This window comes from Botrytis byssoidea (genome assembly GCF_014898295.1).
Source record: "Botrytis byssoidea strain MUCL 94 chromosome Unknown BBYS_011, whole genome shotgun sequence".
Classification (NCBI taxonomy): Eukaryota; Fungi; Ascomycota; class Leotiomycetes; order Helotiales; family Sclerotiniaceae; genus Botrytis; species Botrytis byssoidea.
In genome coordinates, this window is record NW_024065852.1 from 111447 (window position 1) to 127748 (window position 16302).

The 16302-nt window shown below is 42.8% G+C and overlaps 5 protein-coding genes across 5 annotated transcripts; 3 read left to right on the plus strand and 2 right to left on the minus strand.

Moving 5' to 3' along the window:
• The first annotated feature begins 1877 nt into the window (after nt 1-1877).
• Nucleotides 1878-4223, plus strand: EAE97_006048 (uncharacterized protein). Its single transcript, XM_038876561.1, has 2 exons — nt 1878-3222; nt 3402-4223. Exons 1-2 carry the CDS (start codon nt 2940-2942, stop codon nt 3767-3769), a joined length of 651 nt encoding a protein of 216 aa, XP_038732268.1. The 5' UTR covers nt 1878-2939; the 3' UTR covers nt 3770-4223.
• A 216-nt stretch (nt 4224-4439) lies between these two features.
• On the plus strand, nt 4440-5339 carry EAE97_006049 (uncharacterized protein; the record flags this gene model as incomplete). Its single annotated transcript, XM_038876562.1, has 2 exons — nt 4440-4681; nt 4745-5339. The coding sequence occupies 2 exons, from the start codon at nt 4440-4442 to the stop codon at nt 5337-5339; spliced, it is 837 nt and encodes a 278-aa protein (XP_038732269.1).
• Nucleotides 5340-6699: 1360 nt separating this feature from the next.
• On the minus strand, nt 6700-8798 carry EAE97_006050 (uncharacterized protein; the record flags this gene model as incomplete). Its single annotated transcript, XM_038876563.1, has 8 exons — nt 6700-7508; nt 7559-7652; nt 7705-7888; nt 7941-8016; nt 8070-8165; nt 8222-8461; nt 8508-8540; nt 8591-8798. The coding sequence occupies 8 exons, from the start codon at nt 8796-8798 to the stop codon at nt 6700-6702; spliced, it is 1740 nt and encodes a 579-aa protein (XP_038732270.1).
• Nucleotides 8799-10200: 1402 nt separating this feature from the next.
• On the minus strand, nt 10201-12995 carry EAE97_006051 (uncharacterized protein; the record flags this gene model as incomplete). Its single annotated transcript, XM_038876564.1, has 4 exons — nt 10201-10794; nt 11105-12330; nt 12385-12608; nt 12736-12995. The coding sequence occupies 4 exons, from the start codon at nt 12993-12995 to the stop codon at nt 10201-10203; spliced, it is 2304 nt and encodes a 767-aa protein (XP_038732271.1).
• A 780-nt stretch (nt 12996-13775) lies between these two features.
• Nucleotides 13776-16009, plus strand: EAE97_006052 (uncharacterized protein; the record flags this gene model as incomplete). The annotated part of the gene is made up of 6 exons (XM_038876565.1): nt 13776-13860; nt 13913-13987; nt 14040-14518; nt 14642-14976; nt 15035-15241; nt 15298-16009. 6 exons carry the CDS (start codon nt 13776-13778, stop codon nt 16007-16009), a joined length of 1893 nt encoding a protein of 630 aa, XP_038732272.1.
• Between the last annotated feature and the right edge of the window lie 293 nt (nt 16010-16302).

Genomic DNA, 16302 nt, shown 5'->3' on the forward strand with positions numbered 1-16302 from the left:
ATCTCCGAGCATCATCTGTATAATGTTTAGTTACGTATACACACATCACCCAGCTTTTACAACAAGATGTAATAAATGAAAAATACATAACCCATATACATATATTCGCATCCGCAATACTCACCGCCATGTATTATTCTCCACTCCCTTTTTTGAATTCTTCTGAACGTATCTGCTGGGCAAAATTCTAGATGCGATTGTGGTTTTATATTGCTGTGTTACTGTACTGCTGATACGGAGAGGTTATCTGGCGTTCTCACCGCTGGCATGAGATACGATAGTGTGGAGAGTATTCGAGGATAAAGCAGTTTGAAATATAATTGGAAATACAGATGGGTGAAGTGCGATATCGTTGTTGATCAAGCTTTATGCGGAGGTGCGCGTGGTTGTGGATGTGGATAAAGAGCTACGTACTCTATTGAAGTACGTGCGTGCGTGCGTGCGTGGTAGATGGAGATGTGATGCTGGTGCGGGTGCTGGTGTTTGTGGATGAGAAAATATTGAAGAATACATATAGCTTCGTAATCCATGATCGAAGTTCTACGCGTCAAAATGAAGGTTCAGAAATGCGATTGTTTGAAAAAGGTCTATTGGGTTCGAGACTCGGGAGAGTATTAGCGAGAGCCCTATTTAGTGCAAAAATTTCGTGGCGAGCAAGATAAGAATGCGTTTTAGATGCAGTTTTGCTATTTTTTTCAGCTTATCTATTTGAAAAGATTTATTATGTGTACATGCTTCATTATCGTTGGAAGCTCTGCGGCTCGATGTAATGTTAGAAAAATCGATATTCTCTCTTAGCACAATATCAGCGAGAATGAATGAAGTTTATGGATGGTACTGGCTAGGATTGTCTCCGCCAAATGAAAATTTCAATCCAAGCATTTAAGCGCCTTCTAATACGTAGTGTTCAAGGAGTCTCGAAGGCGATCTATCACCACCCACGATTATCACTCAGCTGCAAGATAACGCAATGAAACTGCTTGATGAAGATCTAAAATAACGTTTCCCTGTTTATCAGAACCGGCACATGTTTTTGGAAAATGACCATAAAACATCCCAGCATAATAGCACCCTTCAAGAATGGAATACCACCCTACGATATGATGAATACTACCATATGATATCATAAAAGAAATCGGCGCACCCTCCACTCTTACCCCACGCCGCGAATCTCAATCCTCCCACAAAAACCTCAACTTGAGGTCTGAGGGCACCAACGGAGAAATGTCGGGAGACTTGCCAAGCGAACTCCTATTTCATCCATTGACGAAAATCTGCATAATCATCATCATCAATATCATTGAGAGGAATATCCTGATTTCAGGAACTTGTGTTCTCTACGAAATGCATGAGCGAGCATTCATCGAGACTTAAGAGAGATAAAGATTTCGAAAAATTGGTCTACCAGCCGTCCACCTCGCGTAAATCGAAGACCTCATCGAACCCCTGTATTGCGTGCTCAATACACCTCGGAAAATCGAACTTTTCGATTATTCCTTGGGTGCTCCTAAGAGGCTCGAACCTTAACATAGAGAGGAGATAAGAAAGAAGAAAGAGAAAGAAAGGTAGATAAGGTTATTGGGAAGTACTTTATAATATTTTGAGAAAGGGTTCGTGAGTGTTGTCGTCAAAAGGCGGGAAAGTGATGACAAGATTTTGAGTTCAGCGACGCATGGCCCAAAATGATAACTCCTGTAGAAATGCTTGTTTCTACACTGCGCATGCATGCTAGCAATTCTTTGTGGAACCCCCACTCGACCGGGTAAGCAACTCGGGAGAGGTACAAATTTGTACTGATGTCTTTCCACCCCTTCATCAATCGTGACACTGGTGGTTTTTCTGATAAATTTAGTGGCTTTATTGTTGTTTCTCAGCTGCATGAGTGGGGTTCGTAGCTTGTTCAGCTTGGTTATTCGAAAATAATGATTGGGAAATAGCGGACAATTGAGAAGTTATATATCATAAATTGAGCACTTGGACTCGGAACAGTTCGCGAGATGTGAAAGCTCTTAGCTACCCCACTTCATCCACTCTATCATCGTTTTTGATACAAGACGCCATCGACTCAAGTGGAGTCCAATCGGGAATCGGAAATCTAATTACTATACAGAGAATTGATTAGATCCAAATACGTCCTGCCAATGTCAACTTGGTTAGTAAAATGGGCTACTTGAGAGGAGGTTCAAAATTCTTCGATCTCGACTTCCTTTGTCTATTGAAAGAGGTTCAAAATTTCGTAATATCTTTGTTTTCTTCGGTCCTTTTGTTGAATAGAGTTATAGCTCGGTAATCGAGAACGCCTGATTGAATGGAACATATAAAGCTTTATATGTTGAAGGTATTCGGGTAAAACTCGATAATCCGTCTATCTCGTCTTCATCATTCGTTACCACTCTGGAGATTGTATCACTGTAGGATTTCGCCGGCGTCATTTCGCCAGGATTCTATTTCCGCACATTCACTAGATAGTACAAGTGGTCGTTTGAAACACATTCGCAGAAAAATTGAGTGAATCAGGCCTTTCTTTTTTCACTTCTACGTTAGGGATCATACTGGATGAAAGAATCCCACGCATATTTTTGCTTCTTCCATAGATGCTGGTCTCGGGCGTTCCTTTCCGCACACTTGGGATCCATTCACCTGCGCCTTACGACGCCTCCCCCCATCTCCACGGCACGACCCTGGGAGTTTCTCCACGCTATCGCATATAGATAGAGCATACTTACATAATATTCGTACGCTCTACCGCCAATAGACACCCATAAATCAAACATATCCCACTTGTCGAACTTTGATTTACAGCTTTGTGCTCGAGTCAACTGGGCGGGGTGCTAGAATAAATACCCTGAAGATTGTCTGATATCTGCAATTCTGGTGTATTTGTTTTGTCGTCCTGTCACATCTAATTAGCACAAAAATTTACCATACAACAAGTCGCTATGACGGCCACGCAGATATATCCGTCTATCGTTCCGATAACAGAACCAGAGCTCCTCTACCAATCGCAGCGTTTCGATCCTCAACCACAACCTAGTTTTCAGCAGCAGCATTCATATTTAGATCCTGCCCTAGCTCAGCATGATCTTAGAGTATTCACTCAACGGCTGGCGCAGAACCCGAGCTACGATACCCCAATAGCGCCATACCCAGCCTCGGATAGTAGTGAGGGTTCGATGGATATGTGGGGGGGTGTAATGAATTGGGTCGATAGACAGAATGCCGGTAAGTTCTTCTTATTTATCTCTTTCGTTCTATAGGCAGAAAAATACACCCGCAGACGACTGAAAAGGTTTCTGCGTTCTAGCACAAGGAGTTCGGGAAAAATGACGGCGATCGTCATACCCCAATATTCCCCGCAAGCCATTATAGTCCACGAAATTCGAGGCACTAACTCTCATTAGCCATACCTATGCATCCATATCTGCACGCGCAGCCCCCACTATCAGCACCTCTATATGCCAAAACACTTTCCTCGCCCACACAGTCGCTTTCCCCAAGAGAACCAAATGCCAAGCGCGATGCATCGACTGCAGCCTCAGCACGATTCCGCCAGAAAAAGAAGCAGAAGGAAAAGAGCCTAGAAATCAATGTCAAAGAACAGAAAGAGAGGATTGAGATGATGGAATGCAGAATAAAGGAACTAGAAGGCGAAAACGGATTTTTAAAGGAATTAGTCATGGGCCGAATCAAGTGGAAAGAGGAGAGAGAGAACGAAGAAGTGAATGAAGAAGAGGAAAAGAAGGAAAATGATGATGGGAATACGGAGTGATTGTTGTCTATAGGTACAACCATACATAAAGAGTGCAGGGAGGGAATAATATTTGCAATTTTGCTTTGTTGCTTGGAATTCGCATAGGACTCGTTGGAGTTCCGCATATATACCACAGACTTCTGTCAAAATATTCGTTTGTTGGACTAGTTAGCTTCACTTTCTTACTTTTGATGGATCCTTCCCTGATTGAGAGTTCAATGTCTTGAATAGAAGGAATTCGAAGGAGTGCAATATGATAGGTCGCTCATGTTTGCTCGCTTTGATACCGACGTACGCACATGCACCCGAAAGAGTCATGGCGGTTGAAGGAGTCGGACTGATATAACACGAACATATATTACAAACAAAGCAATCCATCTGTACTTACTATTAGTGTCTTAGCTAGGCTCGATAATAGAAAGATAGAGCACACACAACTGAGACTTGCACAAGTCCTGATAGTGGAAATTTCTGCGGATAAATATTAGTCCGAGCGGCCGCTCTCTCCGAATACCTTCCCTCAATTCAGCCTTATAGAAACAATTCTAGAGGGGTCTGTTGGATTTGTTGGACAGCAAAAAATTGTCATTCATTCACGAAACTTTTGAATTCAGAGTCCAATCCAAACAACTCAGGAACCTCGAAGCTTTGGATACCCTTACTTTGCTTTCTCCATCCGAAAGCTAACATGCCTCTATCAACAATACACTCGGCGCCAGCTTTGGACTCATTCACACCTTTAGTAGAACATCAAGCACAAACACCAAGCACATTCTACGACGCTAGACCTGTACTACATTATCATGCTAAAGGTGCGCGTGCAGCTGCATCTGGAGACTATATAAAAGAATTGCCGTTTCTTGCAGAGGGTCCAGCACAGAATTCGGAGGCAGCTGTTGTAGAGACAGTCGACGCCTATATTTCTACTGAGTAATTGTTCATCTCTCACCGTTGTACACATTGCGTAAATGCTGACTCGTTCATTTCATCTAGGAACGTCACTATATTCAATAATACTACCTCAGCTGGACTCGCAATTCCCTATACTTCTATATCCTTACATGCCATTCAACGTCTGCCTGATCCTACAGATGCATCGAAAGGAGAGGTAACTGGGTTGTTCATGCAGTTAGAGACACCTCCTCCAGCCGGAGATGATATGCCATCGATCATCGAGTTGGTTCTTATTCCCGCCGAATCGGATTCTACACAGACATTATACGAAGCTTTAACGAATTGCTCAAATCTTGTACCAGACGAAGACGAAGATATGGAAGAAGGAGGTCCTGAATTTCAATTCGAAGGTAATATCGGATATGAAGGTATTACCGGACTTCCAGGAGTGCAACAAGGAGCTACGGATGGTGGGTTACCCCCTCCATTTCCAGGCAGTGGCGGCTGGATCACTGCGGAGAATGTTTCGGAATATTTTGACGCAGATGGAAATTGGATTGGAGGTGAAGAATCTGTCGAAGTACTTGGTGAAGGCGCCGGAAGGGTAAGGGGATATGATGAGGTCGACGGAGAGGCTGAAGCAAATGGTCACGATGAGGGCGATGAGGCTAGCAAACGTCCAAGGACCGATTGAGCGGGCAATACTTTGGATTTTCGTAGTTGCAAAGCATGGTTCGAAGCCGACTGAGCCTGTTATATCATCTATTCACGCGCCTCGAAATTCTACAACCGAAACCAAACCACTAGGAGGGATACTTTGGACATTTTCGCTCAGCCATTAATGCTCATGGTCGGAGAAGAGCTATGCAAATAAATACCCATTTCGCTACTTGAGGAACTCCTTTAAGTCGCCAAAAATACAACGATACGACGATGTATAGCCAATACGAAACAATATAGTGCACATGCATGTTTACGAGCCTTCTATGTGACAGGTAAAATGTGAGGTGGCCATGTCATCTCTACAGTTAGATAGCCTTCATATCTCTAATTCATGGTACATCTCATCCATCATCGGATATCAAATTATCCATCTCTTCCTGCAATCATTATCCGCTGATTATCATTATTCTTTCTGTTTACTCGAGCTAATTTGGGCTCGGTGTTGGACGCTCGAATAACTTGCGCTTCTTATTCTCATTCTTTCTCAATCTATTTATGAAAGCTCGGTACAGGCTATTATATAAGGAGGAAGTCAGGCAATTCTTATTCGTCTCTTTAGATTTCGAACATTTCGAACATTTCGTAAATTTTGATTTCATCTTTGACCTCGATACAATTTTAAGTTACGATGGCCGTTATGTCAGCCCTAGTCGAGGCTAAATTGTTTTGGATTTAGTGATCAGGTCTAATATCTATCACCTTTCGTTGAAAATCTTTGAAGCGTAAAGAGTGGTTGCAATTGGCGCCATATGGATCTCATGGAGTTATATGCATCATAAAGCATGGCGTGAGAATATGAATCCCCGAATCCAAGGGAAGTGATGAAGTGTCTTCGCAAATCATCAATAGGCCGCGCTATATTTTGTTGTAGAAAGTGATTTTCCAACGCATCAATCTTGAAGGGAGAAATGTTATTATTTCCACCAGTGTCAGCTTTTTGCCATTGATTCTGGGATTGAACTTAAAGAAATCGGCACGGGGATATGATGTCTTTTTCCAAAGTCAAGATCGTCTTATAACGCTAATAACTCCACTACTTCCCCCAATTGGTCAAATCACTATATGTAGGTTGTTGGCTTGAATCCAGTGAATTCAATCATCAATAAAATCTACATACGAACAAGGCGTGGAAAACCCTAATAATAAGTCTTATACTCTGAGAGAGGCTGCAAATAACCTGGCTAGGAGACCGAACTAGGCGCGGCCTGTTCGTTGCTAAGGCTCGGTTAATTGCCGAAGCCTTAAATGACATCTACTGTTCAAGTTCCATGACCTTCCATATCGTGAATACATCCCCGCATTCCAAACTTTTCCAGTTGCCTTTAGTTGCTTTACTCTTTTTCCAGAACGTTCTCAGCGCCACCATCCTCCGACGGCGCACTTGAATCGATTTTCCTCCCCAACGCATCATGCTCTCTGTCCCAAGCTTCAAGCTCAGCATTCGGTACTTTGATCAGCCTATGAGCTTTTGAACTTTCACCATCCATAACTATCAATTCTTGCCGGATCTGGTATTTACCAAAGTACGGCAGAATGTAGATCCAGAAAGCGTAGTAGAGGATACAGGCACCCATGATACCCAAGCCAACGGCACAATAAGTACCATACCAGAAGCTCACATCGCCACCATTAGCTCCTCCAGGAGGAGGATACCACGGCATGACCAGTAAGAAAATATTGACCGCCAATGAGAAATAGAAGGCTACATCCCACGTCTTAAAGTCATCGTCCACGATGCCTAGTTTCTTTCTGTTCCTCCTAATAATGAGCAATCCTGCAGTCAATGCGAACAAAAAGAGATTACTTGGATAACTATATAAATCCACGATAAAATTGAAAGCATCACCCGAAGGTGGGGCCAAAATCATGAGAATAGTCAAACCCCATTTTAAAATATAAGCAGCAAGAGGAGTTCCGAAAGGTCGAGTAGAAGCCCAAATACGAGAATATGGAAGTACACCTTGACGACCGCATTCTCTGATGATGCGAGATGATCCTATGGTGACTGAGACAATGTTTCCAAATGCTGACAGAGCGATGAGGAAATTGAGCGCGCGAACAGGTTTACTGGCACCAAATACTGCGGTGAAGAAAAGAGAAGCGGCGAGTTGATTTGACTCTTTGAGAGTTTCTTTAGGGACTAGCAGATGTTTTAGTAGGGATCTGGAGGTGATTGGAGGGGTTGCATACTAGCTGCAAAATAAGCCACATTGCAAAGAATATAAAGAATAGCCACAACGAGAAGCGAGGCGGGTCCAGTACGTTTTATGGTTCTTATTGGGTCCTTGAGTATATTAGAATATTCTTAAATCTGTTGCAGGATATTCAAATCTTACTTTCACTTCTGCGATGATATTAAATGCATTTGCATATCCAGAGTAGGCAAAGTTTATTTTGACTAGTGCATTTGCAAGTCTATAACCACTATTTGTCGTACCGGAAAAGGCATTTTTGAAGTTCTCTGTGGGATTTGCAACATTAGTGTGACCACCTAGTACCACGAGACCCGCGATTGAGATGCTAAAGGAATATCAGTTAAAATGAGAAAATCAAATGGAATGTCTCGACTTACAATACGAGCGTTATGAGCTTGATCACTCCGATCACGTTTGATATCCGTAGAGAATGTTTAGTGCTAAATATCACCACTATGATACTACGTCAGCCGCTTTCAATTTTATGAGGTGGAATTAATACTAACGAAGGGTAATGAAAGTTATGCAAGCAACTGCCAGTCCCTTCTGCTCCCAAGATGAGGGTGTGTAACCAGCCATAGCAAACAGATAATTACCCATGACTAATCATATCATTAGTTTTCATTGACACTCATTGTAACTTTGGGAAGTCACTTACCAATAGCATTACTACTACTGATAGAAAGTAAAACCGATTGCACGGCGAACGTGGTCGGAAGCAGATATCTTGGTCTCGGATACGCTTGTTCCAGATACACTACTTCAGCTCCAGATCTATTCGGAAAGAAACTGGCAAGTTCAGTATAGATTGAAAATTGACAACCAGAGATGAGTAGACCGAGTGTCCAATAAATTATAGCTAGACCGACTGAACCCACTGCTGACAAGATGCTTGCGGCTGGAAACTATTAGCCTGAGTTTATGTGATATGTGTTGGAACGTACGAGTTGAGAAGACACCTGTGCCAATCATTTGACCTGTAGGTAATTAGTAGTCTATTCTGAGCTGTGAATGGGGTGAGCAATACCAATGTTCAAAAAGATTGTAGTGAACCACGTAACTTGCAGACCAAGAGGCGATTCATTTTCGACTGGTGCTCCTGAAGCTTCTTGATATGATGGTTTCGATCCATTGTTTCCGTATTCATGAACGAATTCTAGCGCTCCAAGTTCCCCGACTTCCGCTTCTCCAGTATGGCGATTTACCACAATTTCTGAATCCTTGGTCTCCGACATCTTGATTACAAGCCTCCAGCAGTTGAATCTCCATTACCCACGGCGAGCCTCGTAGATAAGTACCAAAATCGAGCAGCTTTTCGATAGCCATAACAACTCCATATCTCAGCTCGCACAATTGGCGAGATATTGCACTACAGCCGTGATAATGTACGACGTTCAGAGCGACCAATCGTCTAACAGCAGAAAATACCACACTCTATTGTATCATTGCGCCATTACTGGGGTCGCAATCGGCAGTGTAGAAAGTACCAGATGCTAGGATTGATAACGCAGCTGTGTGGTTGAAGTGGATCTAATCACGAAAGCTCGTCATAGGTTACATGCATTTCGTTATCAACGACGATAATACATATTACCCCCAGAAAACTTTTGATGTAACCTCAGATTTCCTAGAATAGATTGTCGGGGAGATATGACGTCCCTGCTTAGATTGTGTATCTGTATTGAGATAAATCTCTCGTTATCTTACCAATAATTGAAGTTGTGTGATGCTTGTTGTTGAACAGGAGTCTCACCCCTCAACTCACTTTGACCAATCTCTGTAATTGATCTGTTATCTTCCCCTCTCTAACAGTTATAACATTGTGTGTTTCTTGAAGCCGATGGCAATGCCGTGGTCTGGGGCTTTGGGCCTCTTTAACTTTATTTTCCCCGTCGTCAGGAGGTTGTCCTGATACCCGCCCTAGTATCACGTCTTTTCCAGTATTATTAGCCAATACTAGCAAGATTCAGATACATGATCAAGTTCAGTCATGATTTTCAATACACAAGCGATCATCGTATCTGTACAGGAAACTCAATAATCTGAATTAGATAGAAATTATCTACTTCAAGAAGCTATCCAGTACCTGAAGTGGATGAGAGGGTCCAGGATGCTTAGTTGAGCTGACCATTTGAAAGGTTTCCATCTCCATATTCTAGACTAGACTATTGAAAACTTTATTCCATAGTCCTGCAAGTATGTCGTTCCAGATTTGTGATGATGCTCGATTGCGCTTGTCATGAACTAATTAGTCTCAAATCCAAAACTCTCCTTCGGTCTCTCCGAAACAATACTTCTCTCCTGTATCAATTTCCCTTTTTCTGAGTGTATTTTCTTACCGCTTTGCCCTCGAATCTTTCTCTAATCCAATCTATCCATAGCCACTGAATTTTTGTGATAGCCGAGTCGCGTGTAGTAGGTAGTCTTTTGAATTCCAACTCAGAATCAGGATACTTCATAGCTGTATCATGTACAGCCTTTTCCGTAAGAGTAAAATCTATGAACGGATCTTTCTCCCCATCAACAACCAACAGTGGTCCGCTAATTCTCTTGCCTCTATTCATTGTCAAAACGTTATATTCGATAACCCATATCTTAGCGAGTTTCCCTAAAGTGCCAATGGTAAAATAAACACATTTACGCTGCGCCACCTTCCTCAACGTGTCTATAAGTGTTCATTGCGGCGTGCCCCTCCTCGGTAAAAATACTGAATACTGGAATTTGGGAAAAACATTTTCTTAGACCGAGCATCATTCCCGCCCAGACGATAGCTCCAATTAGAACAGAACTACTTCTAATATCTGTTGTAGGACTGATTGCAATTCCTCCAAGGTACCCTTCAATCTTTTCTTCAACATGGTTTTTAGTAATGGGCAAGCTGCGCCCCCTCCCTTGAGAATCACCAATTGATACAAACTTTGATCCTAGAGATGGAAATGTGAAACGAGCCTCCAAAATCGAATATGTCACATCGTTCGCAGCAAGAGGACTGGCGGGATAGTTGTGAATAATCGGTTGGTTCTGTGGTTGAGTGCAATGGGAGACACCTAGATCGGCATAATCAATGGCAACCACAACATAGCCGGATAGAACTAGGAAATAAGGCGCGAAGAGGGGCTGTTGTAACTTTCGGAGTTGAGAAAGAGCGCAATCAGAGAATTTAGCGGAGGTATTATGGGCCCAGGCGACGATTTGGGAGCTACCATCTGGGTTCTTTCGTGGGATAAGAGGCTAAAGTATCTACACGGAGACAGGAATGGGGGGTCCTCGGTAAGGTCGAGACACTGGTGAATGACACGCGAGATCAAGACGGAAAACGGAAAAGAGTACAAGGTAGGATCGACACTTTCTTGGCATTTTAGGAGAGTTACTGGAAGTGAGGAGTCTTAAGTAGTTTTCAGAGAGAGTGATATATCAATTCAGCAACTGATATAGTAGTAGGGCGACTCACCACCTCTCGATACAGCCTCTCTAGTTTCAAAGAGCTGACAATGTGACTCAGAAGGGAATGACAGTCAAAATTGATAGGCATTTATACTACTATTTCTGTCATAAGATCAGTCGGCCAATGCGCAGCATCAACACCGTTTGTTCTGGTACCAACATTGTACCTCAATTCCACTTCTTTGTTTGGGAACCTTAAAATAGGTTTTACAGTTTTGATATCTACCCCGACAGCCTTAGTCTCTCTATTCTCGAAGAATTCATCGCGTAAAATACTTTTGCCCGTGCCTGACTTTATTAGGGTCTGGAATAGCCTGGGCATTGTATAATTCATATTGTGGAAGTGTCGGAAGACAGGCTTGTAATTCCTTGACCACAGATCCTCCCAAACTTCTTGTGGATACATGCCACATGAGTTGACAAGCCACTGAGAATAGTAGTTTAGAGCAACATCCATTTCGTAGGAGCCACCAGTTTCTGAGCGCTGTATCAGCGCTTGAAGAATTCCAACAATACCCGAGACTCCAGCGCAATAATCCGAGTTTGGTAAGATAGGTGTGACAGGCTCATCGTTACCCATAGCTCGGCCAAATTCCATCGAGACACCACAGTTTGCGTCGCTAATTTGTTGCCATCCACTTCGATATGACCAAGGACCATGCCATCCGTAACAATTTTCTCTTGCGATAATAATACCTCGACTTCTGCCTTTAACTAGCTCGCGAATGCCATCATTCCCGAGCCCATATTTATCAAGGACTCCCGGTCTGTAACCAGTAACAACAACATCTGCATCTCGGATCAATTCCCTGGCTTTCTCAAGATCATCTTTGTTCCTGAAGTCCAAATGGGTGTTCCATTTCCCCCAATTCAGATCGCAGTGCAGTTGAGAGTAGTCCTGAAGATGCGGAGGAGTGATCCTCATGACACTTGCACCCAATTCTGCCAAACCCCTTGCTATTGCTGGAGCTGCGATAACTCGGGTAATGTCAACGATTTTCAAGCCAGCCAAAGGTCGCTTTGGGCTTGCTTGCTTGGTTTCGGGCCACCAACTTGCAACTTGGGTGGTATTAGGATGGTGTCTGATTTCAAACAATCCAACGTTAGCATTGGCTTTGCCATGCTCGCTATTTTTATATTCCTCCTTTGTCCAACAAATCGTTCCTGCTTGTTTGTACTCATCTGATGCTATTCTTTGCATGTCATCTGATTCTATTTGTCCTATCTTTTCTATGAATGGGTTCCAAGACGCTTCGACGCTTGGCTGGTCCATTTCATAAGGTAGTCCAATGCTATCCAAGCTAGGATCTGGATTCATGCTTCCTGAAAGCAGTGAGCAAATATGTCATCTCCAGAATCATATAGAAGCACTCTCACCATGTATATGAAAGTACTTTCCATCTTTTGTCTTGTAAATGTTTGTACAAGAGGCACGATGATGTGTTCCTTGTAATCTGTGAATATCAGTTGAAGGGAACCATTTTGCAAGAAGTTTTCCATTTTCAGAATTCGGATCAGAGCCATTGAATAGTGTCACCTTGGCTCCTTCGTGGTTAATCTCCCACAATAGAGTAGACATGATAAAAAGTTGTGCATGATCGCTGTATTTATTGTAATTTGTTAACTGCCGTTGCGAAAGCGAGAGCGGATGTGATGTTGATGGAAGGGGCAAGGGTGTGAATTTAGGAAACGAGGCGGTGTCGCCATAGTATGATCAAGGTTACTCACGTGTTGATGATAACTTCTTTCGGCTCCACATCATATTTCTTTTTCAACAGTGATAAAAGCACCGTCGCTTCCAAAGCTTTGATTGAAGATATACTCTCAGCGAACCGCCAATTTATTGGTAAAGTTGGAGCATCCTGTCCTTCAAATTTGATCTTCTTGCCATGATCTAGAAAGTCCTTCGGCAGGTTGGGTATGATGGTGGGATTTTCCAATATCCCTTGTTGGAAAACCTTTTTGGTCTCTTCTGGTACAGAATACATGATCGTCTTATTATATCTATTGAGTGACAAATGATACTTGAAAAGGTACGTTCCACAGGAAGCTCTTTATAGGAGTGCTCATACTGACAAAGTGGTAGCCACAATCCATTGGAATATCAAGCTTTTCAACAAATTCTAACTTTGGTCCGAGAACTCATCAACGGGCCTCGGCTCAAGTGACACGCCATTTCCATACTTTTACTATAAGAAAACATCCAGATAGTGAATTAACTGACACGAAAGAAGCTCTGGGTGGTCGTCGTCCACGTGTTGTTGTCTGAGTCTTTTAAGCCGATGATAGTTTCACGAGAAATTTCCTATTTGGGATTCTGGATGGAATAGACTCTGCGCTTTCAGTATGAGCCGCAGATCGGCCGCATGCTATTACCCCACAATCTGGTATCAAGCACAGTGAAAGGAGACCCGCCATTTCCGACATTGCCGCAGTGACTTATCATTGCTCGTTTCACGAAGATCACTAGAAGTGTGTGTTGTATATCAAACACTATACATAACTTAGTTGTGGTCATGACTGCAAAGCTGAACAGCAGATCTTCTTCATCCGCTCGTATAAAAATTACCCAACACAACATCACCTGCAGTAGTCCCAAACCCCGAGGCTAACTACAAGCCACCGAGGTTGATGAAAAACTATGTAGCCAAACTCATATATCGCTTCATGTGAAATTGATCTCTTCAGATTCACTTTTCTTCACTCCTATTCTTCGTCATTACCTTCACATATCAGTTTCTTGTCAATTGGAGCTCAGCTTCGATACTATGGCAACGTCAAATGAGACTCCAATTGATGGCGCTTTTCAGCCCAGAAGACACGTCAGAGTCGCCAATTGTTCGGGTTACTTATGTTCGTGATTGCTGCTATGAGTTCTTGAGAAAGATACTGACTCTCCCCTGAGGTGATCCCGCTTACAGGATGTACGAGCAGGTTTCATTAGGAAATGTCGATTTTGTTACCGGTGATTACCTTGCAGGTATGCCATTGATGTGTGAGAAACATGAATGAAACTAATAAACCCTCGGAAGAAATGAATATGGCCGAGAATGCAGAGGCATATAAAGCTGGAAATCATCCAGGATATATCTCAACTGCTTTAGAGGGACTGTCTCAATCTCTCGAATTGCTAGCCGAGAAGAAGACCAAGGTTGTTATTAATGGAGGAGCTTTGAATCCCGAAGGCTTAGCAAGAAGAGTTGATGAACTTGCCAAACAACGCGGGATTGCCCTCAAGGTTGGCTGGGTCTCTGGAGATGACCTGATTTCACATACCGGACCGGATATGGCATCCTTACGCGGAAATTTACCGAAACACTTTGATTCATGGAACCAGGATCTACAATTACCGGCCAATACGTTTTCTTTTTTGGGGGGTAAATCAATTCCTATCGTGTTAAGTAGTGCTTATCTCGGAGCTCATGCTATTGTTAAGGGTTTGCGTGAAGGTGCCGATATTATAATCTGCGGGCGAGTTTCTGACGCATCTCCTGTGATTGCCGCTGCATGGGTAAGTCTAATGATAGCTCCAATTTCACTCACTTTTTTCCTTCTTCGGTTTTCTATGTAACCATTTTTTTGTCTCGTGAAAGCGTTTCGATCAAAAGCATTTACTGACTGCTAGACGTTTTAGTATTGGCACTCGTGGTCAGAAACTGATTACGACTCGCTTGCTGGATCCTTGATCGCCGGTCATCTAATTGAATGTTCAGCCTATGTAACTGGCGCCAATTTTTCTGGCTTCACTGAATATAATCAGGACATTTTCGTTGATCCAGGATTCCCTATTGCGGAAATTGAAGCAGATGGTTCTTGCACAATCACTAAACATGAAGCTACTGGTGGGATGATTACCTCTGATACTGTCGTGGCCCAACTTCTCTATGAGATTCAAGGTAATCATTATCTGAATAGTGATGTGACTGCCGTCCTTGATAATATATCTGTCTCTCAATTATCTGAGAACCGGTAAGTGTCAAAAATCTACCTCCATGTCGAGATTTGTTAATTAATGTAATGATAAAAGTGTCAAAGTTACCGGTGTTACTGGTCTTCCGCCACCTCCAACAACCAAAGCAGCAATATTTTGTCATGCCGGATATCAATGCCAAATTCTAGTAAACGCAACAGGTTATGGTACCAAAGAGAAATGGGCTCTATTTGAAAGGCAGATGAGAAGAAAATTAGAAATTGCTGGAATTGATACATTTTTTGAACTCTTGGAATTTCAGCCGTAAGAAGTCCCTTTGTACCTGCAATTTTTGAATAAACGAGTTACTGATTATACAGTATCGGTGTACCCGAAACGAATCCTTTGACACAACTCAGCAGCACAACTTACTGTCGTGTATTCGCCGAAGCCATCGAAGCTGCAACTCTCCAAGGCCTAGTCAAAGCCCTCACCGAAATATCTCTTCAACACTTCTCAGGTTTCCATGCATCCCTCGATATGCGTACTGCGATCCCCAAACCCTTCCTGGCATATTATCCAGCGCTTTTCCCTCAAGATCAACTCGATGAAAAAATGCATATAATCAGTTCCGACAACGAAGTACAGACATTTAAATGCGGACACCCACCAAAATATCAACCATTCACTCGTCGCGCTACATACGACACTGTCTCTCCCCTATCCTTGACCACATTTGGACCTACAAGAAACAGTCGACTAGGTGATATAGCACTCGCTCGCTCCGGCGATAAGGGCGCGAATCTCAACTGCGGGATATTTATCCCATCATCCTCTAACCCTAAACTATACAACTGGCTCCAGAACTATTTCAGTCGTTCGAAAATGCAAGATTTATTGGGTGAAGAATGGAAAGAAGGCTATGTGATTGAAAGAGTTGAGTTTCCGGCCATAATGGCGGTGCATTTTGTGATCTATGGGTATCTGGGGAGAGGCGTTAGTAGCAGTAGTCGTTTGGATTGTTTAGGAAAGGGATTTGCGGATTACTTGAGGGATAAGTGGGTTGAGGTTCCTGTCGAGCTTTTAGGATAGGTTGCTTCTTTACGGAGAGCCGACGATACTAGGGGCATAGATATCTGCAATGAAACAAATATGATATATCAAGAACCGGATTAGGGATACTGATGGTGACTAGTATTTTTATGTTTCTGAGAAAACATGACACCATATCTTACCATGATTATTTCTGTCGTGGCTCCACTTGAATGTCAGAAATGACCCATTACAGATTCAGGATGTGATTCTATGTAAATTGCATCGATCCCAAAGATACTGATGATATTCTTCCAAAACCGACTGTGCCATTGCGAAATCATGTATGCCAA

Coding starts and splice junctions, on each gene's coding strand:
- EAE97_006048 (XM_038876561.1), top strand. CDS start 2,940: ATGACGGCCACGCAGATATATCCGTCTATCGTTCCGATAACAGAACCA. Junction 3,223..3,401: donor GGTCGATAGACAGAATGCCG/GTAAGTTCTTCT, acceptor AACTCTCATTAG/CCATACCTATGCATCCATAT.